The 24,377-nt window shown below is 45.4% G+C and overlaps 1 protein-coding gene across 1 annotated transcript; it reads right to left on the reverse strand.

The window, feature by feature from the left end:
* Positions 1-512: 512 nt before the first annotated feature.
* On the reverse strand, positions 513-24,134 carry LOC130388181 (voltage-dependent L-type calcium channel subunit alpha-1D-like). The gene is given in 48 exon segments (XM_056597857.1): positions 513-1,154; positions 1,451-1,789; positions 2,995-3,107; positions 3,204-3,634; positions 4,202-4,627; positions 4,777-5,102; positions 5,195-5,319; positions 5,531-5,632; positions 5,809-5,911; positions 6,391-6,487; positions 6,907-6,981; positions 6,983-7,032; positions 7,580-7,739; positions 8,789-8,880; positions 9,104-9,169; positions 9,291-9,425; positions 9,692-9,712; positions 9,851-9,934; positions 10,042-10,152; positions 10,291-10,449; positions 10,548-10,749; positions 10,978-11,124; positions 11,209-11,261; positions 11,390-11,497; positions 12,172-12,259; positions 12,443-12,549; positions 12,658-12,717; positions 13,344-13,473; positions 13,998-14,094; positions 14,178-14,235; positions 14,340-14,403; positions 14,566-14,638; positions 14,746-14,866; positions 15,194-15,401; positions 16,054-16,279; positions 16,489-16,649; positions 16,880-16,906; positions 17,001-17,064; positions 17,166-17,231; positions 17,657-17,799; positions 18,526-18,629; positions 18,765-18,961; positions 19,400-19,552; positions 19,701-19,846; positions 19,988-20,148; positions 22,413-22,518; positions 22,982-23,180; positions 24,077-24,134. Coding segments are annotated over 48 exon segments (6,510 nt in total). The 5' UTR covers positions 24,096-24,134; the 3' UTR covers positions 513-947.
* Between the last annotated feature and the right edge of the window lie 243 nt (positions 24,135-24,377).

The raw sequence follows: 24,377 nt of genomic DNA on the forward strand, positions 1-24,377 counted from the left end.
AGCATTCACAGAAACAGTAGCCCTACAGTAACATCATGAAGTATTTTATTCTTATTTTTCTCTTTGTAAACATCTTGAAGACATTCCATATTTCATTATTTCAGATATCTGAAGAGCCACTCCCCCAAAAATATAGATTTTCTTACTGGTGACCACATACCCATTACCACATTTTTCTGCGCAGCCCAAATCAAACTGTTAATCAATTGGGTATTATAGCAACCAATATGCAGTACGGCGGTGTCACGTTGCAGATTACGCTGGAGGTGGGAGTGTCTGTCCATCTCTTCTTCTGCTTCTAATTCAGGGAATATTTTGGGTAAGAAAATACTTTACAAGATTGTTTATTGAGATTACAACCACACCAGAGGACTTTTTACCATAGTTATTATATATATATATGGACAATCTGCATAATAACAATAATTGTTGATGTTGTTTATTTCATATAATTAGAATGTGATGATTAATAAGCTCAAACATAATGGATTCGTATAAAGTGATGACACACAAAATTACAAAATAATGCAAAAATGCAGCTTATCATAGTAAAACTATCATACCTTTTAATACTCATATTTAGCAGGTATCATGTAGAATGTTCCAGTCCTATGTGGAAGCCTTGTGGAATGGACCACAGATTGTCATATACCAGCAGCTGCTATACATATACATATCTGTTCATTTTTGGCATTGCAAATTAAGCCTCATGATTTGTACATTTCCACAAGTTCATTTTGGTCTCCTTTCCGTGGAGTGCTTTTGTTTTGGTGACACATACAAATTTACGCGGGAATTAAGTTAAATAACTGCTCAACATAACTCCTACGCAGTCGCCCACCCACTCCAGAGACATTTGATGCTGTTCCTCCGAAACACATCAGTAACTCAAAGCACACCAGATAGACTCTTTAGAAACAGGGAACCTGAGCTCCCTCAAGCCGATCTCAGTATGAAATCACGCAGTTCATCTCGTCCGCCAGCTCCTCCTCAAAGCGCCCGAGGGACTGTCCGGACCCGCGGACGATCAGGTCGGTGGCGGCGTTCTCCATCTCGTCCAGGGTCATGTGACACGCCTCCGCAATCTCTCGCTTGGCAAAGTTCACGAATTTGGGGTCCCTGGCGTAATGCCCGAGCCCCTCTGATATCAAGATCTGGTGGAGGACAAAGTCACAACACAAAACGATTAACTAATGACAGAAAGAAACAATATGGACCGAGATCTTTGTACTATTAAATGCAACGGCCAATACTGCAAATACGCAAAATGCAAATACGGACTCGTAATACTTTTCCATTCGGCCTCACAACAACAACCAAACTTTTGGGTCACTCATCAATCCAAACATGAACTGGTATGTCTTCTCTACACCACAAAGTCTTTAAGTGGGGTTTCCCCATAAGAGCATCTCTCATGCTGGACCCCCGACCGACAGGACAGAGGACTCACCGACTCCACCAGGCTGTCCGCGCTGCCCTTCTCTATGAGGTCCCGCTGGAGGATCGGGGGCAACCTGCCGCTGGTGTAGGTCCTGGACTGACTGGGGTACCAGCCGGTGGGCCGGCTCCCCACGGGGAGGCTGGCGGTGCCGTCCGTCCACACGGGCTGGTGGGCGCCGCTGGCCTGGTCCACCAGGAGCATGGGCGTGTAGAGCAGCTTGCCCCGGCGGCCCAGGGACTCGGCCCCCCCGCCCATGGGGCCGCTGGGGGTGGGGGCCGCCACGTGGCCCCATGAGGCCGGGGACGCCGACAGCACGCTGCCGGGCCGAGAGTCCAGGCTGTGCTGGGGCTAGAGAGGTCAGAGGAGAGTGGGGTTGTTGAACCACTACCCCAAAAAACAATGACCTGCAACAGGGATGTAGACTAGGACCAGGGATATAGACATAGATCCTGTTTATCTTTTTGCATTGATTTATTCTTGTTTAATTATTATTATTATTATTATTATATATATTTTTTGTCCTGTAGGTGCTGCTGGGATACCCACATTTCCTAGAATTATCTTAACTTAGCTCTTTTGGCCCGGTGTATGAACAGTTGTGGTCCTCTTTGTTGAGTGTGATTGTCATATATACCAATATTAAACAGCATGAATCCCAATTAGTTTGATTGTATGAAATTAATTGTCAGCCATTTTGATCTTTTGTTTTTTCGTAAACTCCTGAACGGTGTTTCGCTTAATTGAATTGTGTGAAGGTTTTATCTCCTTCCTTTCATGAAGGATGTTCCAGCGTAGGCTGGAATTTAGAGAATTCAAACAGCGCTTATCTCTGCTTCCACTTAAAAGTCAAAGTCAAAGTCAGCTTTAATGTCAACTACTTGACATGTAGACATACAAAGCAATCGAGAAGACGTTTCTCACTATCCCACGGTGAACAGATAAAGTGCCCATGCACAACAGATAAGACAACACTAAAAGTAAACATTGAAGTGCAGAAGAGAAAAGGACATTACTAATATTAAAAAGATAGACAATAAAATAATAAAATCTAAGAGAAGCAGCATAAGTTTCTTTATAAGTTAAATTGAGTTGTGGTTGTGAAAAAAGGCAGTCAGTAATGGCAGCAAAAGTTATGCAAGATACATTTGTAACATTAATGGTAATGGTAACATTGCAAATGGTAATAGTGCAAAAAGAAAAAGGAACAGTTGATTCTTAGATTCTTCCGGGAGTTTTCACTCAGTTTGGGCCCTAGGCAACAAGACTATCCGCCGCAGCTTGCCCTCGCACCAGTGTAATGGTTAGTCTTGTCCACAAGATGTCATCCTCAGCTTATTGCTTTCCTTTATGACATAAAGTTGTTGTGTTGTGTCCTGTGTATTTAAGTGTGTTGTTTATTCCTATGTTTCTGAACGTAAAAAGTGATGTGATACTTCACGTACTTCATAGGTGCACTGTTTTGCCATACATGTCTAATATTATTGCAATAAACAATAATAGAAAAAACAACGCCTGGGCTCAGTTCCTCCCCACCCAGCAGCAGTGCGGTGTACCTGCAGTCTGGACCGGGGGGCGGGCAGGCTGCCCCGATAGTTCCCCTGGGGGGGGAGGACCTCGTCGCTGGACTGCGGCCTCAGACACTGGAGGTTAAAGGACGGCTTTCTCCCTGAAACAAAAGAATGGCACACGACTGTGAGACACACGCCGCGTGGAGTGTAGTCAGCCCAGGATTCACAGGACAATGTTCCGCCGCGTTCCCCACCTGTGGGTAACACGGGCAGCAGGCGCCGCCTGACAAACTGCATGCCGGTTTCATGTCCCTGGTAGTCGCCGGGGGAGTAGCTGCCGTTGGCCACGCTGCCGTTGCCGTAGCTGGTGGGGCTGCCGTTGCCGTTGACGTAGCTGGTGGGGCTGCCGTTGCCGTTGACGTAGCTGGTGGTGCTGCCGTTGCCGTTGAGGCTGACGACCACGCTCCCGTTGCCGTTGTAGCCGACTTCAGAGTACCCGTTCCCGATATACCCGTTCCCGGTGTAGGTGACCTTGGGCCCCGGAGCCACAGCCTCTCCGTGAACGGCTCCATTGCTGTTGTGGTGGCCGTAGGGGACTTCTGCCGCGCCTGGCGGGGCCTGGCTGAGGCTCTGCTCGCTGTAGCCCGTCTCCGCGGGGGCGGCGGGGACGGCTGGGTAGATGAATCTATGCAGGCAGACGAAAGGAGAAGTGGATAAAAAGATGCCAATGATACTCATGCAGGCTGCTGACCCTCTGATCCACCTTAAAGGACAAGGATCTTGCCGGTTAATTGATGATACTGTCAATGAGGAGATGTAAATCAGAAAGGATTTAATGAATGCAGAATTAATCTCATCCCCCCCAAGGGAGTACACACAATCTGATTCAGTACAGTTTGTGAGCCATTGACATCCATTATATTCCAACAAATTAGGCACCTCCTAGCTGTACAAGCGCATATAACCGTGCACTTTTCTCCAATAGTGGCCACATTGAACCAATCGCTGAATTAAGATTCTCTTTTAAGACTCCACATGCTGACGGTGTTAGACAGAGAGTCGCAGAGTCAGAGTTCTTGAATGTTAAAGGTTCTGGTCATGACCACAGTGAGGAGTCTTCATTTTAAACAGTTGATTTTATAATTGCATCAGCTAAGTGATTGCAATGGATTGACCCAGTGGGGTAAAATATTAATTTGTGTAAACCAGTCAAATACCCTAAGCATCCCTTCTCTCGTTCCTGTGTACCTACCCATTTGCTGCCGGTGTGTATGCTGCAGTATTCTCAGAGTAATACACTGGATCATAAGTGGGACTAGCCACCGCTGGTTCAGCTATCGCTGGTTCAACCACCGCAGGTTCTACCACCGCAGGTTCTACGATTGCAGGTTCTACCACCGCAGGTTCTACCACCGCAGGTTCGACCACCGCAGGTTCGACCAAGGATGTTTCGACCAGCAGCGTGTCCGTCACCGCCGCTTCGACCACCGCTGTTTCCACCATCTGCGTTTCAATCATCGGTTCAGTCGGCAATGTTTGAGCCACTAACGCCGCAACAGCTGCTGTGTGAATCGCCGTGGTTTCAACCACGGCTTCACATCCACCCTCACACACCACTGGTGGAGGAGGAGGAGGAGGAGGGTGTGGAGGGGATGTAGGAGGTGGAGACAGCATCTCACTGGTGAAGATCAAGCCCGATCGGGAGAGAAGAGAACATTAAGTCAGTTTTAAAGGAACTCAATTGTTACAGCAGTGTATATTCAATACAATGCACCCATATATACGGGCGGACATCGATTGAAGACGGAGGAGAGCCGGTGGCCCCACCTGGCGGACTCAGACTTCAGGGGCTGCTCCAACACCACACTCATCCCCGGGACGAGAGAGTCCGGCCGCAGGTGGTCGGGCGTCCACGTCACCTGCTCTGTGATCACGCCCCCGTTGGCCAGCTTGGGCGGGTCCTCCAGGAACACGGCGGTCTCTTCCGCCAGGTCCGGCGGCGGCAGGGGGGTGGTGGGGGTGGTGGGGGCGGAGGCTTCGGCCCCGCCGTCAAACACCTCGTCTCCCATGTCCACGGCCTCCTCGTCCTCCAGGTCGCAGGCCATGGCCAGGCGCATCTCCGGGGCCAGGTCCTGCAGCGTGCGCAGCCCTTGCTGCACACACACACACGCAAAAATGTGGTTGATTGTCGTGGTCAGTAAGGTAGACAGAGTCCGAGCTCTGACTGCAGCAGCAGGAGGTTTACCTGAAGAGCTGCTGCCTTGTCCTTTTTCTTGCTTTTTCTTTCCCTCTCCTTCCTTTTGCGGTACTTTTTGAAATAGTCCTGGATCAGGAAGCTGGCGTAAAACTTCCCGCAGGTCACCTCATCCCCTGAACACGGAAAATACATTGTTAGGCCCTGTTTCAGAGAAAATGGCTGACATATATTTAGTAGTTGAGGTCAGGTGACTAGGTCAGGTGATATGCTATGCAATGATGATGTTCAGCTGCATTGATGCACAAATTGTGAGTTTTATATCTTAATCCACCACACGTGTCTTCATCAGAGAACTAGCCAACAGGTTGTAGTTCTGCAGCTTACCTCTAGGTGGCGGAATGATTTCATCAATGAGCTTAGGCTTTGTGCGCTTCCACAGTTTCTTTATGATCAGCTTTAGCTCTTCATTCTGTTGGTCAATGGGTCCTACACACAGGGGCATACAAACATAAACAATAACTCACGGCAATCTCCACGCTAGGTCACTTCACACCGGTGTAATTAAAAGTGCATGTGGGTGTAAGCGTTTTGGTGTGACATCTGTGCGTTTGTATTTGTGTATATGTGGTGTGTGCGTGTATGTGGGGGCAGGGCAGGATCACCTTCTGTCTTAATCTTCAGCGAGGTGCGCACCAGTGCGAAGAGAGTGGCGCTGAAGGTGACGGTCCCATCAGCGTGCAGCGGCACATTCATGGCAACCAGCCTCTGATTGGGCGAGAGAGGTTGAGACGAGGTGAGGAGGGAGGAGGGGGAGGGGGAGGGAGGAGGAGGAGGGAGGCACTAATAGGATTGGCAGGGGGAAGTGGAAGGCGCGCCCCAGAGCCAGGGAGAAGCTAAGTGCGGTGTGCGACGGTAGATTGCAGATTAACCTAGGGAAAGGCTTGAAGGTGCAAAGTGTAAAAGGATCTGTATGTGTGTGCAGGATGTGTCATGTGTTTTCCGTCTCTGTTGATATGAATACATATCGAACGTGATCTATTAATACTTATTACCCTCATAATCCTCTGTTTACCTCAGGGTTTAGAGTTAGACATGGTGCTACACTGGTGCAGATACAGATATAGATGATGGTTCAGATGAACAACGTTGTGAATAATATGGGTATATCGTTGTGTTATCATCGCTTGAGGGTTCAATACTCGTAGGAAGGTCCAAATGGATGATGCGTCTTCTGTGTGTCTTACCTTACAAGCCACGCGATGAGGGCATAGCTTTCCAAAACCAAGAGGCGGCTGAATTCTGCGCAACATAGTGACTACGTCTATGTGCTTTATCCGACCGCTGCAGGGAACACACACAGAGCAGGCACGGGACCAGTTAGACATTGACTCAAACACACAAGACAGCAGAATCACTTTTGGCCCTGCAGATTCTTTAAGCAGAAGGTTAAATGTGTTTACTATTGAGTCAGTAGGTCATTATCCTTGACATACATTGAATTCGGTTCAGACATATCATTAGGGAACAGGTGAGGGAATCTTGATCAATGATGGTAGACTGGATACTGGGGATCAATCTCAGTACCTTTCGGCTGGGAGTCGAGCACCCCAACTGACGATATAAATGTGAATTCAGTGAATTCAAGAGGTAAAAACCTCTGCTAAATGTTTAATGGGAAGACTTGTATTCCGTCGTTCATAACATGGAGGACATGTGGTGTCTGCTGAACAGGAGGGAGAGGGTCTGAGCCTGGTTCTTACGTGGCCTCAGGGTCGTAGTCGGACCAGACTCTCTTAAACTCGTCCAGATGGTGGGTGCCCAGCACGGTCCAGTCGGGTCAGGTACTCAAAGTTATCCATGATGACAGCGATGAACAGATTGATAATCTGAGTGAGAAAGACACGCAAAGAATAGATATTCCAGCAAATCTTGTTTCTGGCCCCAAATGCACTTTGGCACAGGAATCAAAGGTATACATAAGTCCTTTGAAGGACCAAGCAAAATCATTTATTTAATTTTATTAAAACAGCAATAAGGCATCCGCAATATTAATGCAGATTATTTCAAATTGTAATATTGTGATTTGTTAGATACAATCATAGATCCTCATAGATGGTGATCACATGGAACCTTAGTGAGTCTAACGGATAACAGTTTTAAAATGACATAGAAACTTGGACCATGGATAATATAATACTGAGGAGGGTGCAGGGTGCTCTAGCATTAATTCATAATATATATTAATATTCCTCTCAAACTCATTACAGACATTAAGTGAATAGTCTTTAAATGATATCCCTTTCCCTTCTGCGAGGATTGTCCTGACAGCAGCCTTGAGCTGCATGGGTTGCATGCTTGGGCTGTACTTAAGCGGTGCAGGAGACGGAGTGAGCAGACTGGGGGTGGGGCTGTAATCCGCCAGGCTCCTCTCACCAGGTAAGCGCAGAGCATGAAGAAGCTGATGAAGTAGATGTAGGCCAGGTTGCTGCCGCAGCTGAACTCCTCGCCGGGCTCCGTGTCCGACTCCGGGTCACAGCGTCGGCCCGGCAACGCTGCCAGCATGATCTCCTGCCATTGCTCACCTGTAGCACACCTGGAGGGAGGGAGGGGGAGGGAGAGGGTGAGAGAGAGGGCGGGGAGAGAGGGGGGGGGGGGGAGATGGAAATAGAGAGAGAGGGAGGGAGAGAGGGAGGGGAGAGAGGACGGGAGTGAGAGAGAGAGAAAAAAGAGAGTGAGAATGAAAATGAGAGTAAGTGAGTGAGGGATGTCAGCCCAGGTGTATAGGAGAGAGACAGGCAGGGCTACAGAGATTACTTGATGTACAGAAGGATTTTAACAAATGCGGTCCTTGAGATTGGCCCAGTATTGAGCAAGAACTCTGCAGCCGTAGTAAGCGAAAACTAGCTGCAATTTATTCCTTGGGGGCAATAGCGATTGGAAATATGCGTCCTCTAAAAGTGCTTATTTTTTCCACTGTGTGGAAAAGATTATATTCGATCATTATGGAAAAGATCCCTCAAAAGAAACACAATTAGTTTCATTACCTTTCACTTGATCATGGCCAAGTCTCGCTCAAGGAGGTAAAATTTGTTGTTGCAGGAAGTGAACAGTTGAAATGTGAGTGAGAGCTGGAAAGCAGAGAGTTTGTTTTGTTGGATTACGATAAGCGTAGATTAGTGTTACCTGGTAATGATTCGGGTGAAGGAGAGTTGAGATTGTAGTGACAATAGGGAAACATCCTACAACAAGAATTCAATCTTCTACCTTAGCAAGACGTGGTCGGACACAATAAGAAACAGACCGTGGTCAAGCAAGAGTGTGATTTCGCTTCTCTGTAATGATCTAATATAATTAGTCTTCAGTGGCAAAAACAAGCACTTTTGGCCATTACTGTGGCACTATTGACCCAAAGGAATACATGGCAATCCGTTTTTCAATAATTACGTCTGCAGCGTTCTTACTCAATATCGGACCAATTTCAAAAATTGCTGTCTGCCTTACACACAAAATAATCGGAAAAAACTCGTTGAAGTCTCTCAAAGTTTTCCTCTATGCACCTATTAGAAATCCGTTGTTCTTGTGAGGCGCGTTTTGTAGTTTGTAAGTGAGGTGTACTAGAACTACAGCAGCGGTAGTACCAACCTGAAGAGCAGCAGCACAGCCATGAAGAAGGTCTGGAAGTTACAGTTCCTGTTGATGTGGGTGCTCTCATCCACGGCCACCTTCCCAAATGTCTGCGAGGGAAAACGGGGCGAGTTGGAGATCTTTTCTGACAAGAACCTCAGAGGTACTGATCTGATTCTGAGTGATGAAGCAGGCGATCTCTGTTTGTATTATTCAATGATTCCCTTTGTTCCGCATTCATTTATTGAATGAATGGTCATCCATTTGCTAATCTTCTGATTAAGGCTTGAGCGGAGGAGGTTACTCTAGCTCAGGTTGGTTAGAGGGACTCACCTGCATGCCGATAACAGCATAGATGAAAAATATCATGGCGATGAGCAGGCCGACATAGGGCAAAGCCTTTTAGGATGGAAACAAAACAGTTATTAACGGTTCATTATCATAAACGACTTAAAGCCCTTCTGAATTACATTTGTGTTAAAATTATTCAAACATGGATTTGAATGAATTCTGCGCTGACCTGGAGTGACTTGATGAAGGTCCAGAGAAGGGTTCGAATGCCCTCCCCTTTGCTGAGTAATTTGACCAATCGCAAGACTCGGAACAAACGGAAGAAGGTGATGGACACTTTTCCACTTTCACCTTTGCCTCCACCCTGGAGAGAGAGAGAGAGAGAGAGAGAGAGAGAGAGAGAGAGAGAGAGAGAGAGAGAAAAATATAGAGAGAGAGAGAGAGAGAGAGAGAGAGAGAGAGAGAGAGAGAGAGAGAGAGAGAGAGAGAGAGAGAGAGAGAGAGAGAGAGAGAGAGAGAGAAACTTATAAATAGAGGGCTTTCCATGTTAGGAATGTTTTTAAGTATTGAACGAGCGCATTATTTTGTGTGGGTGTGTGTGTGTGCTTTGAATATTCTGCCACGGCTTACCTCAGCGTGTTCACCTCCCCCCTAGATTACAATTCAGTTCCAAGACAGAGAAGTTGTGGAGAATAAAAACAACATTACGCTTAATATTGAAACATGAGGAGGATGCATCTCAAATTAACCACTGGATATAAACTAAGATTTCGAAGTAAAGAAACTCACGCTTAATTCAGAAACCGCGATATCCAAAACACTGCCGATGACAATCAAAGCGTCAAAAGAATTCCAGGGGTCAATAAAATAATGCTATGGAATAGAAAAGAGAAGAAAGACATGAATATGTTGCATAGGTAAAGGGATCATCTGTTGATGTTTCTGCATATGTATAGCAGCTATAAGAAAGGAAAACGTACATGAGCTCGAAGAGCCAGTAGTTTGATGATCATCTCCCCGGTGAAAACTACCGTAAAGATCATGTTGAGGATGTCCATGACGGAGGTGAACAATTTGGACTGCTCATAATGCTAGTGGAGGAAAAAGCAACAGAGAATAATTAAATATATATATAATATAATATAATATATCTTAAAATATCAACACAGCATTAGTGTGTATTACTTAACTACATCGAACACAAAACAGATCTCACTGCCCAGACGTACCTGAACAGCTAGTGTGAGCGTGTTGCCCAGAATCAGAGCAAACATGATGTACTCAAACTGGCTGGAGTTGACGATCCTCCAGAATTTGAGCTGCGACGGGTTCTTAGGAATGTAGATCTTTATAGGCTGTGCTTTTATAGCATAGTACACACACTGTCTCTGTAAAGGACACAGGAGCAGAGAAGGACATCAATCACATCATATCCACCTCTTTCTTTGTCTTTGGAAATGTTTCAATAGCGCCAGAATGGACTAACCTGATTTTTGTTGAGCTCGCAGTTCTTGAACTCTGCCTCCCCCTGCTCTCGGAACGTGATGATGACGAAACCCACGAAGATGTTCATCATGAAGAAGGCGATGATGATGATGTAGATGATGAAGAAGATGGAGATCTCCACGCGGTAGTTGTAGATAGGGCCCCGGTTTATGGCGTTGGCGTCCACCGCCTTGTAGAGAAGTCTGGACGAGGAGAGGCCCAAAACATGAATCTACAGAGTCCTTTGTAGACCTCTGTGTATCAATGTAGATATATAACATTGACCATATAATTATAATAATAATAGATTACTCTTAAGTCCTTGCTCTTAAGGACTTCAAGGCACCTTTAAGTCTCTTTGGATCAAAGTGTCTACTATTCAACTACATAGTCAATACCTCATGCATATACATCGTCATGTTATCACTTACTGCGGCCAGCCTTCAAACGTGGACACGGTGAACAGAGCCAGCATGCCCATCAGCACGTTGTCAAAGTTGAATTCGCTGTTCTCCCAGATCCTCTCCCGCACCATGGGGTGGTTCATGTCGCCGTCTTTGTAGACCACAAAGGTTCCCCTTTGGTTCCAAACACCAACCACAGAGATATTTAACAATGCTGTTCCTCTTAATGTTCAGACAGAGAGCAAGAGCCTTACTTACTTGCATTCATCTGGCGTGTGCTTGGCCTCGTCTGTGCAGCTGTAGAACCTCCCCTAGAGCGAGGAGAGAGACAGACGGGTGAGTGAGGACATCAGCAAGCCAGCCCAGAACCCGCTGACCAGAGATTAGAATGATCCGAGCACATGGAAACGGTCAGGTACAGAGAAGAAGGTCCATGCACCTTGAAGAGCTGCACGCCGATGCAGGCAAACATGAACTGCAGAAGGGAAGTGACGATCAGGATGTTGCCGATGGTTTTGATCGCCACGAACACACACTGCACAACGTTCTGTGGGCACACAAAAGAAAGCAATTTCATTTAGGAAATACTATTATGTTTTCAAGAAAGAAAGAAGGAGAGAAGGAAAGACCAATAGCAAGAAAGACGGACCGAAAGGCAGACAGAAAGGTAGAAAGAAAGAAGGAGAAAGACAGACCAACAGAAAGAAAGGCAGACCAAAAGGCAGAAAAAAAGATAGAAAGAAAGAGAGAGAGAAAAAACATCAGAACGAAAGAGAGACAGAAAGGCAGATAGAAAGAAAGAAAGAGAATGGCAGACTGACACAGAAAGAAAAAAGGAAAGAAAGAAGGAAAGAAAGAAAGAAAGAAAGAAAGAGAATGGCAGACTGACACAGAAAGAAAAAAGGAAAGAAAGAAGGAAAGAAAGAAAGAAAGAAAGAAAGAAAGAAAGAAAGAGAATGGCAGACTGACACAGAAAAAGAAAGAAGGAAAGAAAGAAAGAAAGAAGAAAGAAAGAAAGAAAGAAAGAAAGAAAGAAAGAAAGAAAGAAAGAAAGAAAGAAAGAAAGAAAGAAAGAAAGAAAGAAAGAAAGACAGACCAACAGAAAGAATAACAGACAGAAGGGCAGACAGAAGGAAAGAATGAGAAAGGCAGACTGAGAGAAAGAAAGAAAGATAGAAAGTAAGGAAGCAGGAAAGCAGGAAGGAAGGCCGAGGTGGCTACCTTGAGGCCCTTGGCTCTGTTGATGGCCCTGAGCGGCCTGAGCACTCGCAGCACCCTGAGGATCTTCACCACCGAGATGGCGCTGGAGCTGAAAGCAGCAACAGGAGAGCATCAGCCCTACGGCAAGCTAAGGATGTCACGGTTTTTACTCAGAAGATGAACATGACAGTTGATCGTACTAGCACGTTTCAACCAAAGAATATTTCTCTCAGGAATTGATCTTGTCGGTGTTCAGAGGAGGGCCGGCTGCCACTGGAGCGTGTTGACTCACTGGAGGAAGAAGGACATAAGGGACACGCTGACGACCAGCAGGTCCAGGAGGTTGAAGGCGTTCCGGCAGAAGGAGCCCGTGTGCAGAACAGCTCCATAGACGGTCATCTAGAAAGACAGGAAAATTTGAATCATAATCATAAATGTGTTTTTTCTTTGTTTTTTTGGGACATGATTGGAGTCTTTACAATATCAAATCATGGTGACTGTGATTACCTTCAGAATGATCTCCACTGTGAACACTGAGGTGAACACATAATCAGCATAGCCGAGGACCTGGAGGAGAAAAAACAAACGGTACGTATATCAAGACTATCAATAACATGCATCGACTCATTTGAAGGCGTGAAGCGGTGAACACATGATGAGCTTTGAGCGTCGGCGTTGCCAGCGTTGCCAGCGTTGCCAGCGTTGCCAATGAGTCTAACGTTGAAGGACACTAGCTTAGCGCTGGACTTCAACCAGGGGTAGTGGACAACCTAGATCAGGGGTGCCCAACCAGTCGATCGCGGTCTACCAGTAGACCGCCGACAGATCCCAAGTCGACCGCGAGGGGGTGAATAAAATACATTTTGATAAAAAAATTTTACCCCCCCCACCCGCCCCCCCCCCCCCCCCCCCCTGCTTGAAGGTAGGTTTGCAATGTTGACACTAGGCTGGTAGATCTCGGGAGGTTGGCTACTTGAAAAGTAGATCTTGGGTCAAAAAAGGTTGGGCACCCCTGACCTAGATGTTCCAACTTCTTGGAACCTAAACGGCAACCTAATTTCAAAACCCAAATACACGTTTTAGGAGTTAAAAGCGCTGAACTCTGTCGGCTGGCTATGTTTTCTAAACGCCCAACCTAGCATCCAGCACTTTGCTGGACGCTCGTCACGGACCGCTTCTGGAGCCGTTCTTACGATGTTTCTGAAGGAGTGAGACTTGATGGGATCCTCAGCGGCCAGTGAGATACTGCTGAGGATGATGAAGACCAAGATGAAGTTGGTGATGTAGGGGTGGTGGATGAGATTGTGGCAGGCCACTCGCAAGCTGCAGGTGGGATAAGGTGGATAGAGTGAGAGAACGAACATATAACATGCAACACATCCTAATAAACAGAGCATGGGGCATGTCTTAATGAAGCAGCATTGCATCAGGTTTCTTCATTACTGTAGACCCGACTGCAGAGGCACAGAAGGTAACCTGCAAGTGGAAACTTTACTGCAAAATAGCCTAACCTATAAATGTCAACATAGAAACATTGCAGAATTGTTCAGGGCACATTACTAAACTAATAGTTCAGTAAATTAGATTAGAGTTAGAATTTAAACATTGTAATCCACCTAACCACACACTTATTATTACACTCAACCACAGCCATGGGCATTTAAAAGATTTGATGGGCAGATCTTTCAGATGGATAATGGAACACTAATTAATTTAATGGCTTTCACAGTGAGATGTGAGATGAGATCTAAAGTGAATGCTTTGTGTTTGCCTTCAACACAGCAGAATCAGGATGGCACTTCAACTCTGCATCCATAACAAAGACATGTGTTAGAATCTCTAATTACCAGTTCTTCTTCCCCAGAAGGAAGAATGAGCTCCCATCAGGAATGGGGACGATCTTCTCTTTAGGCCCAGAGAACTCTGGTTTCAGAGGAGCCACTCCTGCAGCACAAGAACAATCCAATAAACCGATAGGCCTTCAGACAGCGTGAGCAGCCTTCTGCAACAGTGCCCTCCCCACTCACCCTCCAAGCCCTCGATGGCTCTGAGCTCCTCGTTCTCCTGCCAGTCATCTTCTTCGTTCTGCACAGGTGGAGAACAGAGGAGAACAAAGGCACCATTTATTTTTTTCCGGTGAGTTCCATTTTTATCAGAATGCACAGACAAGGTTACATCATATACTTTACCCCTGCATCTTCATCCTCCTTCTCCTCGTCTTCATCCCATTCGTCGTCTTCCTCTTTTTTCTCCCTACAAATCAGACATGACAGTTACAGAGGAGTCGGTCTGACTGAAACACACGACAGCTCTGTGACTCTGCCAACTAACCTACATTAAAGAATGTACATTGAATGACCCTTAATCTGAGATTTATGTATACCTTATAAAACCTCCACTGAGAACACTACTTACTCCTCTTTCTTTTTACCGCCTCCGCCTGCCAAATTGTCCACAGCGATAGCCAAGAAGACGTTGAGAAGGATGTCTGGATTTACAGTTAAAGATCCACTTTATACATCCAATAATTAATAGTAAAATCAGACAGTCTCCCAGTTTGAATAACCACGGTGATGGTGTTCTTAGAAAGGATACAGTTACCGCAGACGAAGAGGATGACAAAGTAAATGCACACCACCATGTTGGGGAAGATGGGCCCTCCGTACGCCATGATGCCGTCGTACATCACAGCGTTCCAGTCCTCCCCGGTGAGGATCTGCACACAGACACACAGACACACAGACACACAGACACACAGACGGGTGGGTAGACAGACAGACAGGGAGGCAGGCAGACGGTCAAGGATGCAGAAAAATAGTCAAACAGAAAGACACACAGACAGACATAAAGAGAGAAAGACAGAAAGTCCACAAAAGGAAAAAAGAAAGAAAGAAAACAATGAATGAATGAATGAATGAATTAATTAATTAATTAATGAATGAATGAATGGTGACCGATCCGTCAATGAGACAGGATCATGTGATCCGCTCATGAAGCATGGAGAGGGATTGGCCATGTTTTGCTCCACAACAGAGCTGCTAACCTGGAAGCAGGTGAGCAGGGCCTGTGGGAAGGAGTCGAATGTGCTCCTCTTCATCTGAGTCTCGTCAAAGTTGAATTTGCCTCCGAACAGCTGCATGCCCAGCAGGGCGAAGATGATGAGGAAGAGGAAGAGCAGGAGCAGCAGGGAGCAGATAGCCTTCATGGAGTTCAGCAGAGAGTTCACCAGATCTGACAGGGCCGCCCAGTGCCTGGCAACACAAGACAACAGCTTTTACAAAAGGAATTAGAGAGCACCTTGTTATAAACAGACGGTCTCTCTATGTCGTCCTCAGATAAGTCCTCTAGCGGTGTTTCCAATCTTCTCCATCTTCCATGCAGCGGGCCAGTTCGCCAGTGTTTTCCGCAGCTCTTTCTGCAGTATGTCGGTGTGGGCCGCCCTGGTGGTCGACGCCCGTGTGTTGCTCCCCACAGCACCAGCCTACTGGCTGGGAGCTCCCAATGTCTCTGGCTACGACCGGCCAGTCTCTTTTTTCTGGGTGATACCTTCTCCTTCTCAGTCAATTGAGTGACGCTTGACGTTGCTTCATTCAATGTTTCTTTCAAATGTTAATTCATTTGGATATGAATTTGGATTTAGATTCTGAGGTGCTGATTCAATTACTACTCATATATACAACTCTCATAGCACAATACTGACAGTTTGTTCTGTTGTTGATCAATTAACAGCAAATAATTTCGTTTTACATTTTTTGTATTTGTGGATACAAATGTCAAAATGAACCAACTTTAGAGACTTAGATTTTGATTAAAGGCATAATTTGAACCCAGAGCTGCTATTGGAGCCTTAATGACCAGCCCTGGACCCAACGAGGTCCATGAACCTGAGAGGACGTGTCTCACCGGGTCATCTTGAATATCCTGAGCAGCCGGATGCAGCGCAGCACGGAGATGCCGATGGGGGGGATGAACTCCAGCTCCACCAGCAGCGTCTCCAGGATGCCGCCGCACACCACGAAGCAGTCGAAGCGGTTGAACAGCGCCATGAAGTAGATCTGCAGCCCGAAGGCGTACATCTTCATGGACATCTCCAGCGTGAACAGCAGCAGCAGGATCTTATTGGCGCGCTCTGGGGCACAAGGAGGTACGTTTGAAGTCTTCTTTATTACTGGACCCTTTATGTTCATTAGTACACAAGCAAAGGTTCTATATTTCTCCTTTATCACGTTGTTTTTATTTTCCTGTATCATATGGTGTATGATTATCTGATATTGTTAGAGTACGGTGGGTACTATGGAGGAGGGCTGTGAGAGGAGGCGGGGTGTGGGCGCGGCTGACCCTGCATCTCGGTGAGCCACGTGGGCTGGCCGTAGTGCTCGGAGGCGCTGGCCACCGTGTTGAGGAACACCAGCAGCAGGACCAGCCAGTAGAAGTTGTTGGTCTTCACGGCCACGCGACAGTTCTTCCTCATGGTGTGGTTGAGCTGGCACAGCTGGTCGCTGGGCAACGGGACAAAACAAGGGGTGACTCACCAGGAGAGGGGCTCGAGTGGTAAAACACACTGGGGGTTTACAGGCTATTTCTGTGTCTTTTATGGACAGGGCAGTGAAGAGAGACATGGAAGTGGGTTGAGGGAGAGATGGCTGGCAGGGCATTTTATTAACATTTTATTATTTTTTTTATTCTTAAATTACTTTACTTATATCAAATGAAATATCAAATGACTCACCAGAAACTGTTGGCCATCATCTTTGCCCTGTGCGCAAGGAGAAAACAAACGTATTATTCAGGAGGGCAATTCTTACAAAACACACAACATTTTTAGACGTTATGCGTTGTTCTTGTCTTACATCAAGGAAGCGCAGAAGCCGTTGTCATCATCGAGATATGCGATGTCGTCGTCAGAATCCGACTCTATTTAAAGAGAGAGTCGGGGGCCATCTTATATAAGTAGTCTAAATCAACTAACGTGCTAAAGAGTGGAAACAGAAGGAGCAGAAAGATGGCCGACATACCTCCATCCTCACTCTGTTTGTACCAGCCAAACTTCTTCATCATCTTCTTCTTGGCTATTGCAGCACCTTTAGAAACGGAAGAGGGTTACAGCACTTAAAACGCATGTTTGTGAGTGTGTGTGTACATTGGTTAAATTATATATTTCAATATATAGATATATGTCATTTGATTACAGAGGTGTACACTGTGTTTGTTGGTTCATGAGTGGGTTATGCATATGAACAGGGCAGTTGTTTGGGGGCATAAGTGTGTGTGTGTTTATGTGTGTCTGTGTGTTTGTGTCTGTCTTTGTTTGTATTTATGTGTGTGTGTGTGTGTGTGTGTGTGTGTGTGTGTGTGTGTGTGTGTGTCTGTGTGTTTGTGTCTGTCTTTGTTTGTATTTATGTGTGTGTGTGTGTGTGTGTGTGTGTGTGTGTGTGTGTGTGTGTGTGTGTGTGTGTGTGTGTGTGTGTGTGTGTGTGTGTGTGTGTGTGTGTGCAGTGATGCTCACGCTTGTTGCCCTCCTCGTCCACGTCCTCGGCCTCGATGAGCCAGTCCATGTAGCCGATCATGTCCTCCTCCATCTGCTTGCTCTCCTGGGCCTTCTGCAGCTCCCCGCGCGCCACCGCCTTCTCTCGCTCCTTGGAGAACTCTCTGCCAGGGCGCGCACACACACACACACACACACACACACACACACACACACACACACACACATAGGAACACACACACACAGGAACGTACACACACACAAACACACACATAGAATAGCACACACACAGGAACGCACACACACACACACACACACACACACACACACACACACACACACACACACACACACACACACACACAGGAACGCCACACACACACACACACACACACACACACAACACACACACACACACACACACACACACACACACACACACACAGGATAGCACACACACAGGAACGCACACACACACACACACACATAGGAACGCACACACACACAGGAACGCACAAACACATAAAGGAACGCACACACACAGAAACACACACACAGGAATGCATAAACAACGGAACGCACATGGGCAGACCCGCACACACAAACACAAAAACACACACACACACAGACACACGCACACACACACAGGAACGCACACACGCAGGCACACGCAACATTTACATTCACACAGAATAGGAATGGAAGGATGTTATTATAAAATCAATTTCTTGTTTGTCCCTTATCTAATGGACAATAAATCCGACATAGATGTATGTGGATATGGTTTTGCTCCATTTAGCTTGAAACTACTATGGACAGCAGACACATACACAAAAAAACACAGACTCGCTTTTTTCCACATTTTCACAATGTTTTTTTTTTCCACATACCCGCTCAACACACCCAATACGAGGTTGATGATGAAGAACGATCCAAAGATGACAAGAGACACAAAGTAGATCCAGGGAATCTCAAAGCCAATGGCGTCATTCATCTGTGGATGAAGCGCGGATGAGAAGCAAGAGAGAGCAAGTGGCAAGACAACACTTTAAAATAGTTTCCTATCAGAATGGGAGGCAGAGGAGGATATAATATTAGGTACGCAGAAGGAATGGAAGAATCTAGTTACCCAGTAAAGCACATCCGTCCAGCCCTCCATAGTGATGCACTGGAACACGGTCAGCATAGCGAAGAATATGTTGTCAAAGTTTGTTATCCCACCGTTTGGCCCCTCCCATCTTCCCCTGCACTCTGTCCCATTGGACATGCAGAAGCGCCCGTTTCCCGCAAAAGCACAAGGTGTTGGGTCATCGTCCAGCATTAGTTCTAGAGGGCGGAAACAAAAAGTATTGAAATACATTATAAGCGCGTGCAAGTGCAAAATAATCTGTTTCTAATGTATAGGTTCAAGCATGATCAGAAAACCACAAATTAACAATCTCTCTTTTATCTACTTAACGGTCTGTCTGTCTGTCTGTCTGTCTGTCTGTCTGTCTGTCTGTCTGTCTGTCTGTCTGTCTGTCTGTCTGTCTGTCTGTCTGTCTGTCTGTCTGTCTGTCTGTCTGTCTGTCTGTCTGTCTGTCTGTCTGTCTGTCTGGTCTTCTGTCTGTCTGTCTGTCTGTCTGTCTGTCTGTCTGTCTGTCTGTCTGTCTGTCTGTCTGTCTGTCCGTCTTGTTAACTAGCTTGATTAGGTCCAGGTCAAAACACCACAACTCTAGGCCACACGTGGTACAGACGTAGGTGATCTGCGGTTTGTGTCCAGACCTGAGCCCAGGTAGTAGCAGCTTTTGTGCATCCTGCCAATGAAGAGCTCCAAGCCGATGATGGCGTAGATGATGATGACAAACATGACCAGCATACCGATGTGGAGCAGAGGCACCATGGCCTTCATGATGGAGTTCAACACAATTTGGAGACCTGGTGCACAACACAGGAGATGAGACAATAACCCTCTTATTTTAACCCCAGACCGGAAATCAGGGCGTCACAGCAGAAAGATACTCATAGTTCATAAAACGATGGACTCAATCTGTAAAGAAGTGCCTTAGGGACCATGAGAACCTACTCGGCACTCCAGAGACCAGCCTGAGCGGTCGCAGCACCCTGAAAGCTCTAAGGGCTTTGACGTCCAACCCTCCAGGTTTGCCTGCAGCGTGGTGGGCCTCCCCTGGCTTGTGGTCCGTCATTCCCTCGGCCATCACACTGAACAGCCTGCACGACACACAGACGCACACACACACACACACACACACACACACATCCACAGTGACATGTGACAACCCATCACATACGTGCCAGCGGTACAGATGGATCATGCGACAGTGAATATCTACTGTATGTGTGTCAACATACCCGACGATGACGATGACAAAATCGAGCAAGTTCCAGCCGCTGCGTATGTAGGCGCTGGGGGGTGGGTGCGATTGACCAGTTGGGTTGGTGAGGCCGTAGGCCAGGATCTTAGTGAAGGTCTCGATGGTGAAGATGACCAGGAAGACGTACTCTACTTGTTCCTGAGCACACACAAGGAATAGGGAGTCTTCAGGCAAACTGTCCTATATTTTCCTTGTTAGGACAAGGGTGGATCTGACCTGAATGAGGCATGAACCCCATTGCTTCATAGCTAGGGGTTATATTTTGGGTACACACAGGAGAGGAAATGGGGTTAGTCATTGTGAGTATGGTCACCTTTATTACAAATACAAGAAGATACTAGCGTTCTGATACTATAACTTTAGTTTAGTTTTTTCCTGGACAATATTAGCCACTCCCTTTACTCCAAAGAACAAAAGAAAAGAAAAGTCTGTGTGACGTATTTATCCCGGTGGCTTTGTAACCTCTTAACCCAGTGTCTATCCTGCCGGCTTAATCCGGTCACTGTATACCTTTTCAGTAACCTTCAGCCTAGTTCTGCTAATCAGTGCCACTGTCAGCTTTACGTCCTACTGGCACAGTAGAGAACCTGACCGATAGGTGAGCCACGATGACTTGTTAATTGACAGAGATGAGAAAAAACATATTATACATATTATTAATAATACAGCAACAGAACATTTAGTAAGAATTGTAGGTATTTGTTAGGTATTTTATGCAAAGGATTTGAAGAGTGCTTTTCACAGAGGCGTCATCATAATATTTTCTGTAACTTTTATGCACCAGGGCACAGTAGACCAAACAAGAGGAGATAACCCACATTGACCATGTACCACATTCCTGGTTATAAAAGAGCAGACCCTTCATTAGTATTATGAGCTATACATGGGTTTGTCTTACGTGAAGAGGGTCTTTAGTCCCATTACGTGCTGTGATCCAACCATCATTAAAAAAACACTCCTTTGTTGATAAGTAATGTGCTTTTTAGTGGAATACGTAATGAAAGTTTAGTGATGTACAGGGGAAGGAGAAAAACAGAGAGAGAGAGAGAGAGAGAGAGAGAGAGAGAGAGAGAGAGAGAGAGAGAGAGAGAGAGAGAGAGAGAGAGAGAGAGAGAGAGAGAGAGAGGAAGAAAGCAAGCAGATGGTAAGTGTCATTATTCCTGAGAGGATCACCTGACCTCTGACTGACCACAACTTTTTCTTCCTTAATGTCATTATCCTTTAACAGAACTATTACCCTCTCGGTAATAGCTGCTGTCAAAATAATTGTACTAGAGGCTACACTCATTTCATTAATCACATGAAATGTGACACATTTTATTTTTAATTAAGGTATATTCTTAAGGTATATTCTATAATATACTGAACATATTTTTCCTTTAAATATATGCATTAAGGATGCATCTATAATTTTTGTTTAAGTGCAGGTATGTATCTATGTATGTATGCATGTATGTATGTATGTATGTATGTATGTATGTATGTATGTATGTATGTATGTATGTATGCATGCATGTATGTATGTATGTATGTATGTATGTATGTATGTATGTATGTATGTATGTATGTATGTATGTATGTATGTATGTATGTATACATGTATGTATGTATGTATGTATGTATGAGTGTGTGTGTGTGTGTGTGTGTGTGTGTGTGTGTGTGTGTGTGTGTGTGTGTGTGTGTGTGTGTGTGTGTGTGTGTGCATGTATGCATGAGTGTGTGTGTAATGTATGCGTATGTGTGTATGTATAAAGTATGTATGTATGTATGTATGTATGATTGTGTGTGCGTGTGAATGTGTTTGTGTATGTCAGTGTGTATGTATGTATGTATGTATGTATGTATGTATGTATGTATGTATGTATGTATGTATGTATGTATGTATGTATGTATGTATGTATGTATGTATGTATGTATGTATGTATGTATGTATGTATGTATGTATGTATGGGTGTGTGTGTGTGTGTCAGGTTGTATTTATGATTGTGTGTGTGTATGTGTGTGTGTACGAATGTACGCATGTATGTATGTATGTATGTATGTATGTATGTATGTATGTATGTATGTATGTATGTATGTATGTGTGTGTGTGTGTATGTATGTATGTATGTATGTATGTATGTATGTATGTATGTATGTATGTATGTATGTGTGTGTGTGTGTGTGTGTGTGTGTGTGTGTGTGTGTGTGTGTGTGTGTGTGTGTGTGTGTGTGTGTGAATGTATGTATGTATGTATGTATGCATGTATGCATGTATATAAATTTATGCATTAATGAATCCATGCAAGTTTGTCGATCTGTCGGTCTGTCTCTCCATACATCTAATGCCATACGTTCAAGTCATGGTGGTTTTTGTATTATACTTGAATTGATACAAATCCACATTTGGGGAGATAACTCACCAGATTGTGATTGGTGGCGTTGGAGTCATCGTCTGGGTAGGGTTTGGTGACTCCCATAGCGACACAGTTGGCGAAGATGGCGAGCAGGATGAATATATCGAAAGGCCTGCAGGACTGGAGTCAAGGACTGAATAACAACAACTAATAACACAATTTAAATCTAGGGTAGGCAAGTCAGATAATCCTGGGACGGCAAATACGGACATAGAAGCAAAAGAAATGAGACAAAGCCACTCCCCAAAAACACATGAATGGCTTGCTAGCTTTAGAAACAGGTGCCAAGCCTTTGTGCAAGGTCCGGTCATTTGCCATGAGTACAGGGCGAGGGTGCAGTCAGGTAAGCGGGCAGGTGAATAGAGAGTTCATTTAATTCGGGCCAAACTAAATGACTGGACGGGTTTATTACCGGCCTATGACAACCAAAGATACCAGATTTTTCTAATCAGGTCAAAGCATTTGATTCATTGCTTGGTATTGGGATGTTAAGAGAATTTCAACAAATATGACAACAAAAAAATGTATAAGTAAATTGCCTACGTAAACAACGCCCAAATGAACGCACGCAGCACCCAGGATATTTCCATTCGACGAGGGCCAGGGCGGCCATGCGGATGGGGTTGCTGAGGGTGAGGCAGCAGAGGGCTCGGGGGGCCCTGAGGGCCGACTTGTTGGCCTGGATGGCCTTCTTGGCCCCCCCGCCCCTCTTCCTGGCCGAGCCGCTGGAGCCCAGGGTGTCCGACTTCCCGCCATCTCCCTCGTTGGCGGCATCTGTGGCGGAGCACAGAGAAACACAGAGAGTACAGTAAACAGGCATCTGTGGCAGAGAACAGAACCAGAGAAATACAGAGAGTACAGCAATTAGTACAGTATAGTACAGTACAGTACAGTAATCAGTCATCTGTGGTAGAGCACAGACCCGGAGAAATACAGAAAGTACAGTAAACAGTCATATTGTCATTCAATTACGTGATCAGCAACGGACATTTGCTGAGGCTGCTTGAGCCTGTTCCTAGGGGTTGGAATAGCTGAAGTGACCAGGCTCATTGTGTGCATTTTGGCCCGAATCTTAATGTATGATACAGTTATCAAGTAATTATACAAGACATGCCCCCATAGCCATGCAGGACTATTCTTTATTTCAAGAGGATGCATAGAATAAGATGAGATGTGACCTACATCTTTATTGGGAGCAGCATGATACATAGCCCCAAATTTTGCTGTGAACATCTGTTGGCCAGTGGCTGCAGGTAATAATATCAATTGTAAGGCCTATAAATAATCAACCAGTACTAGGCAATGTAAATAAATGAGACACCAATAGGCCGACCCTTTTACAAGATTAGTGAAATGACAATATATAATGATTATTGCATCATAATTGTCAAGTCCAACGTCAACTACACCTTGACGTTGTAGTTCAAGGTGTAGCAAACAAAGCTTTTATAATAACCAAATCAAAAACACGTTATCAGCTGTCAATCAAAATGGCTTCAAATGCTGCCTACAGTCACCTACTACACTTGTTTACCTACGCAGCCAATAGTCCATCATATGATATTTAGGAGGGATAGTTGCTTGGCAAGCAGCTTATTAACTGGAAAGATTGGTTTTCAATGTAAACCCTCAGAGATACTAAAACTTTAGATTAATCAATTTAAACCTACCTTTTTTCCCCGCGTCCATGTCGGTAGTTCAACACTACGAGTTCAAATCCAACCATGAACTCTTCAAAGGAAATGCGATGCACCATAAGCCAAATAACTTGATATCTCAAACATAACAGAAGAGCAGTTTGCAAAGAAAGCGTGGATACATACACCGGGTATCAAGTCATCTCCCATTCAGCAGCGGGGTTGGCGGTACAGCCATTCCCCTGACCTTAACACATGAAACCTTCAATTAAAAGTAAAGTTAAGGTTTCTAGCCAATCGCCCCAAGTTATTGGGTTAATTAGAGCTGTCACGT

This window comes from Gadus chalcogrammus, chromosome 1 (assembly GCF_026213295.1).
Source record: "Gadus chalcogrammus isolate NIFS_2021 chromosome 1, NIFS_Gcha_1.0, whole genome shotgun sequence".
NCBI lineage: Eukaryota > Metazoa > Chordata > Actinopteri > Gadiformes > Gadidae > Gadus > Gadus chalcogrammus.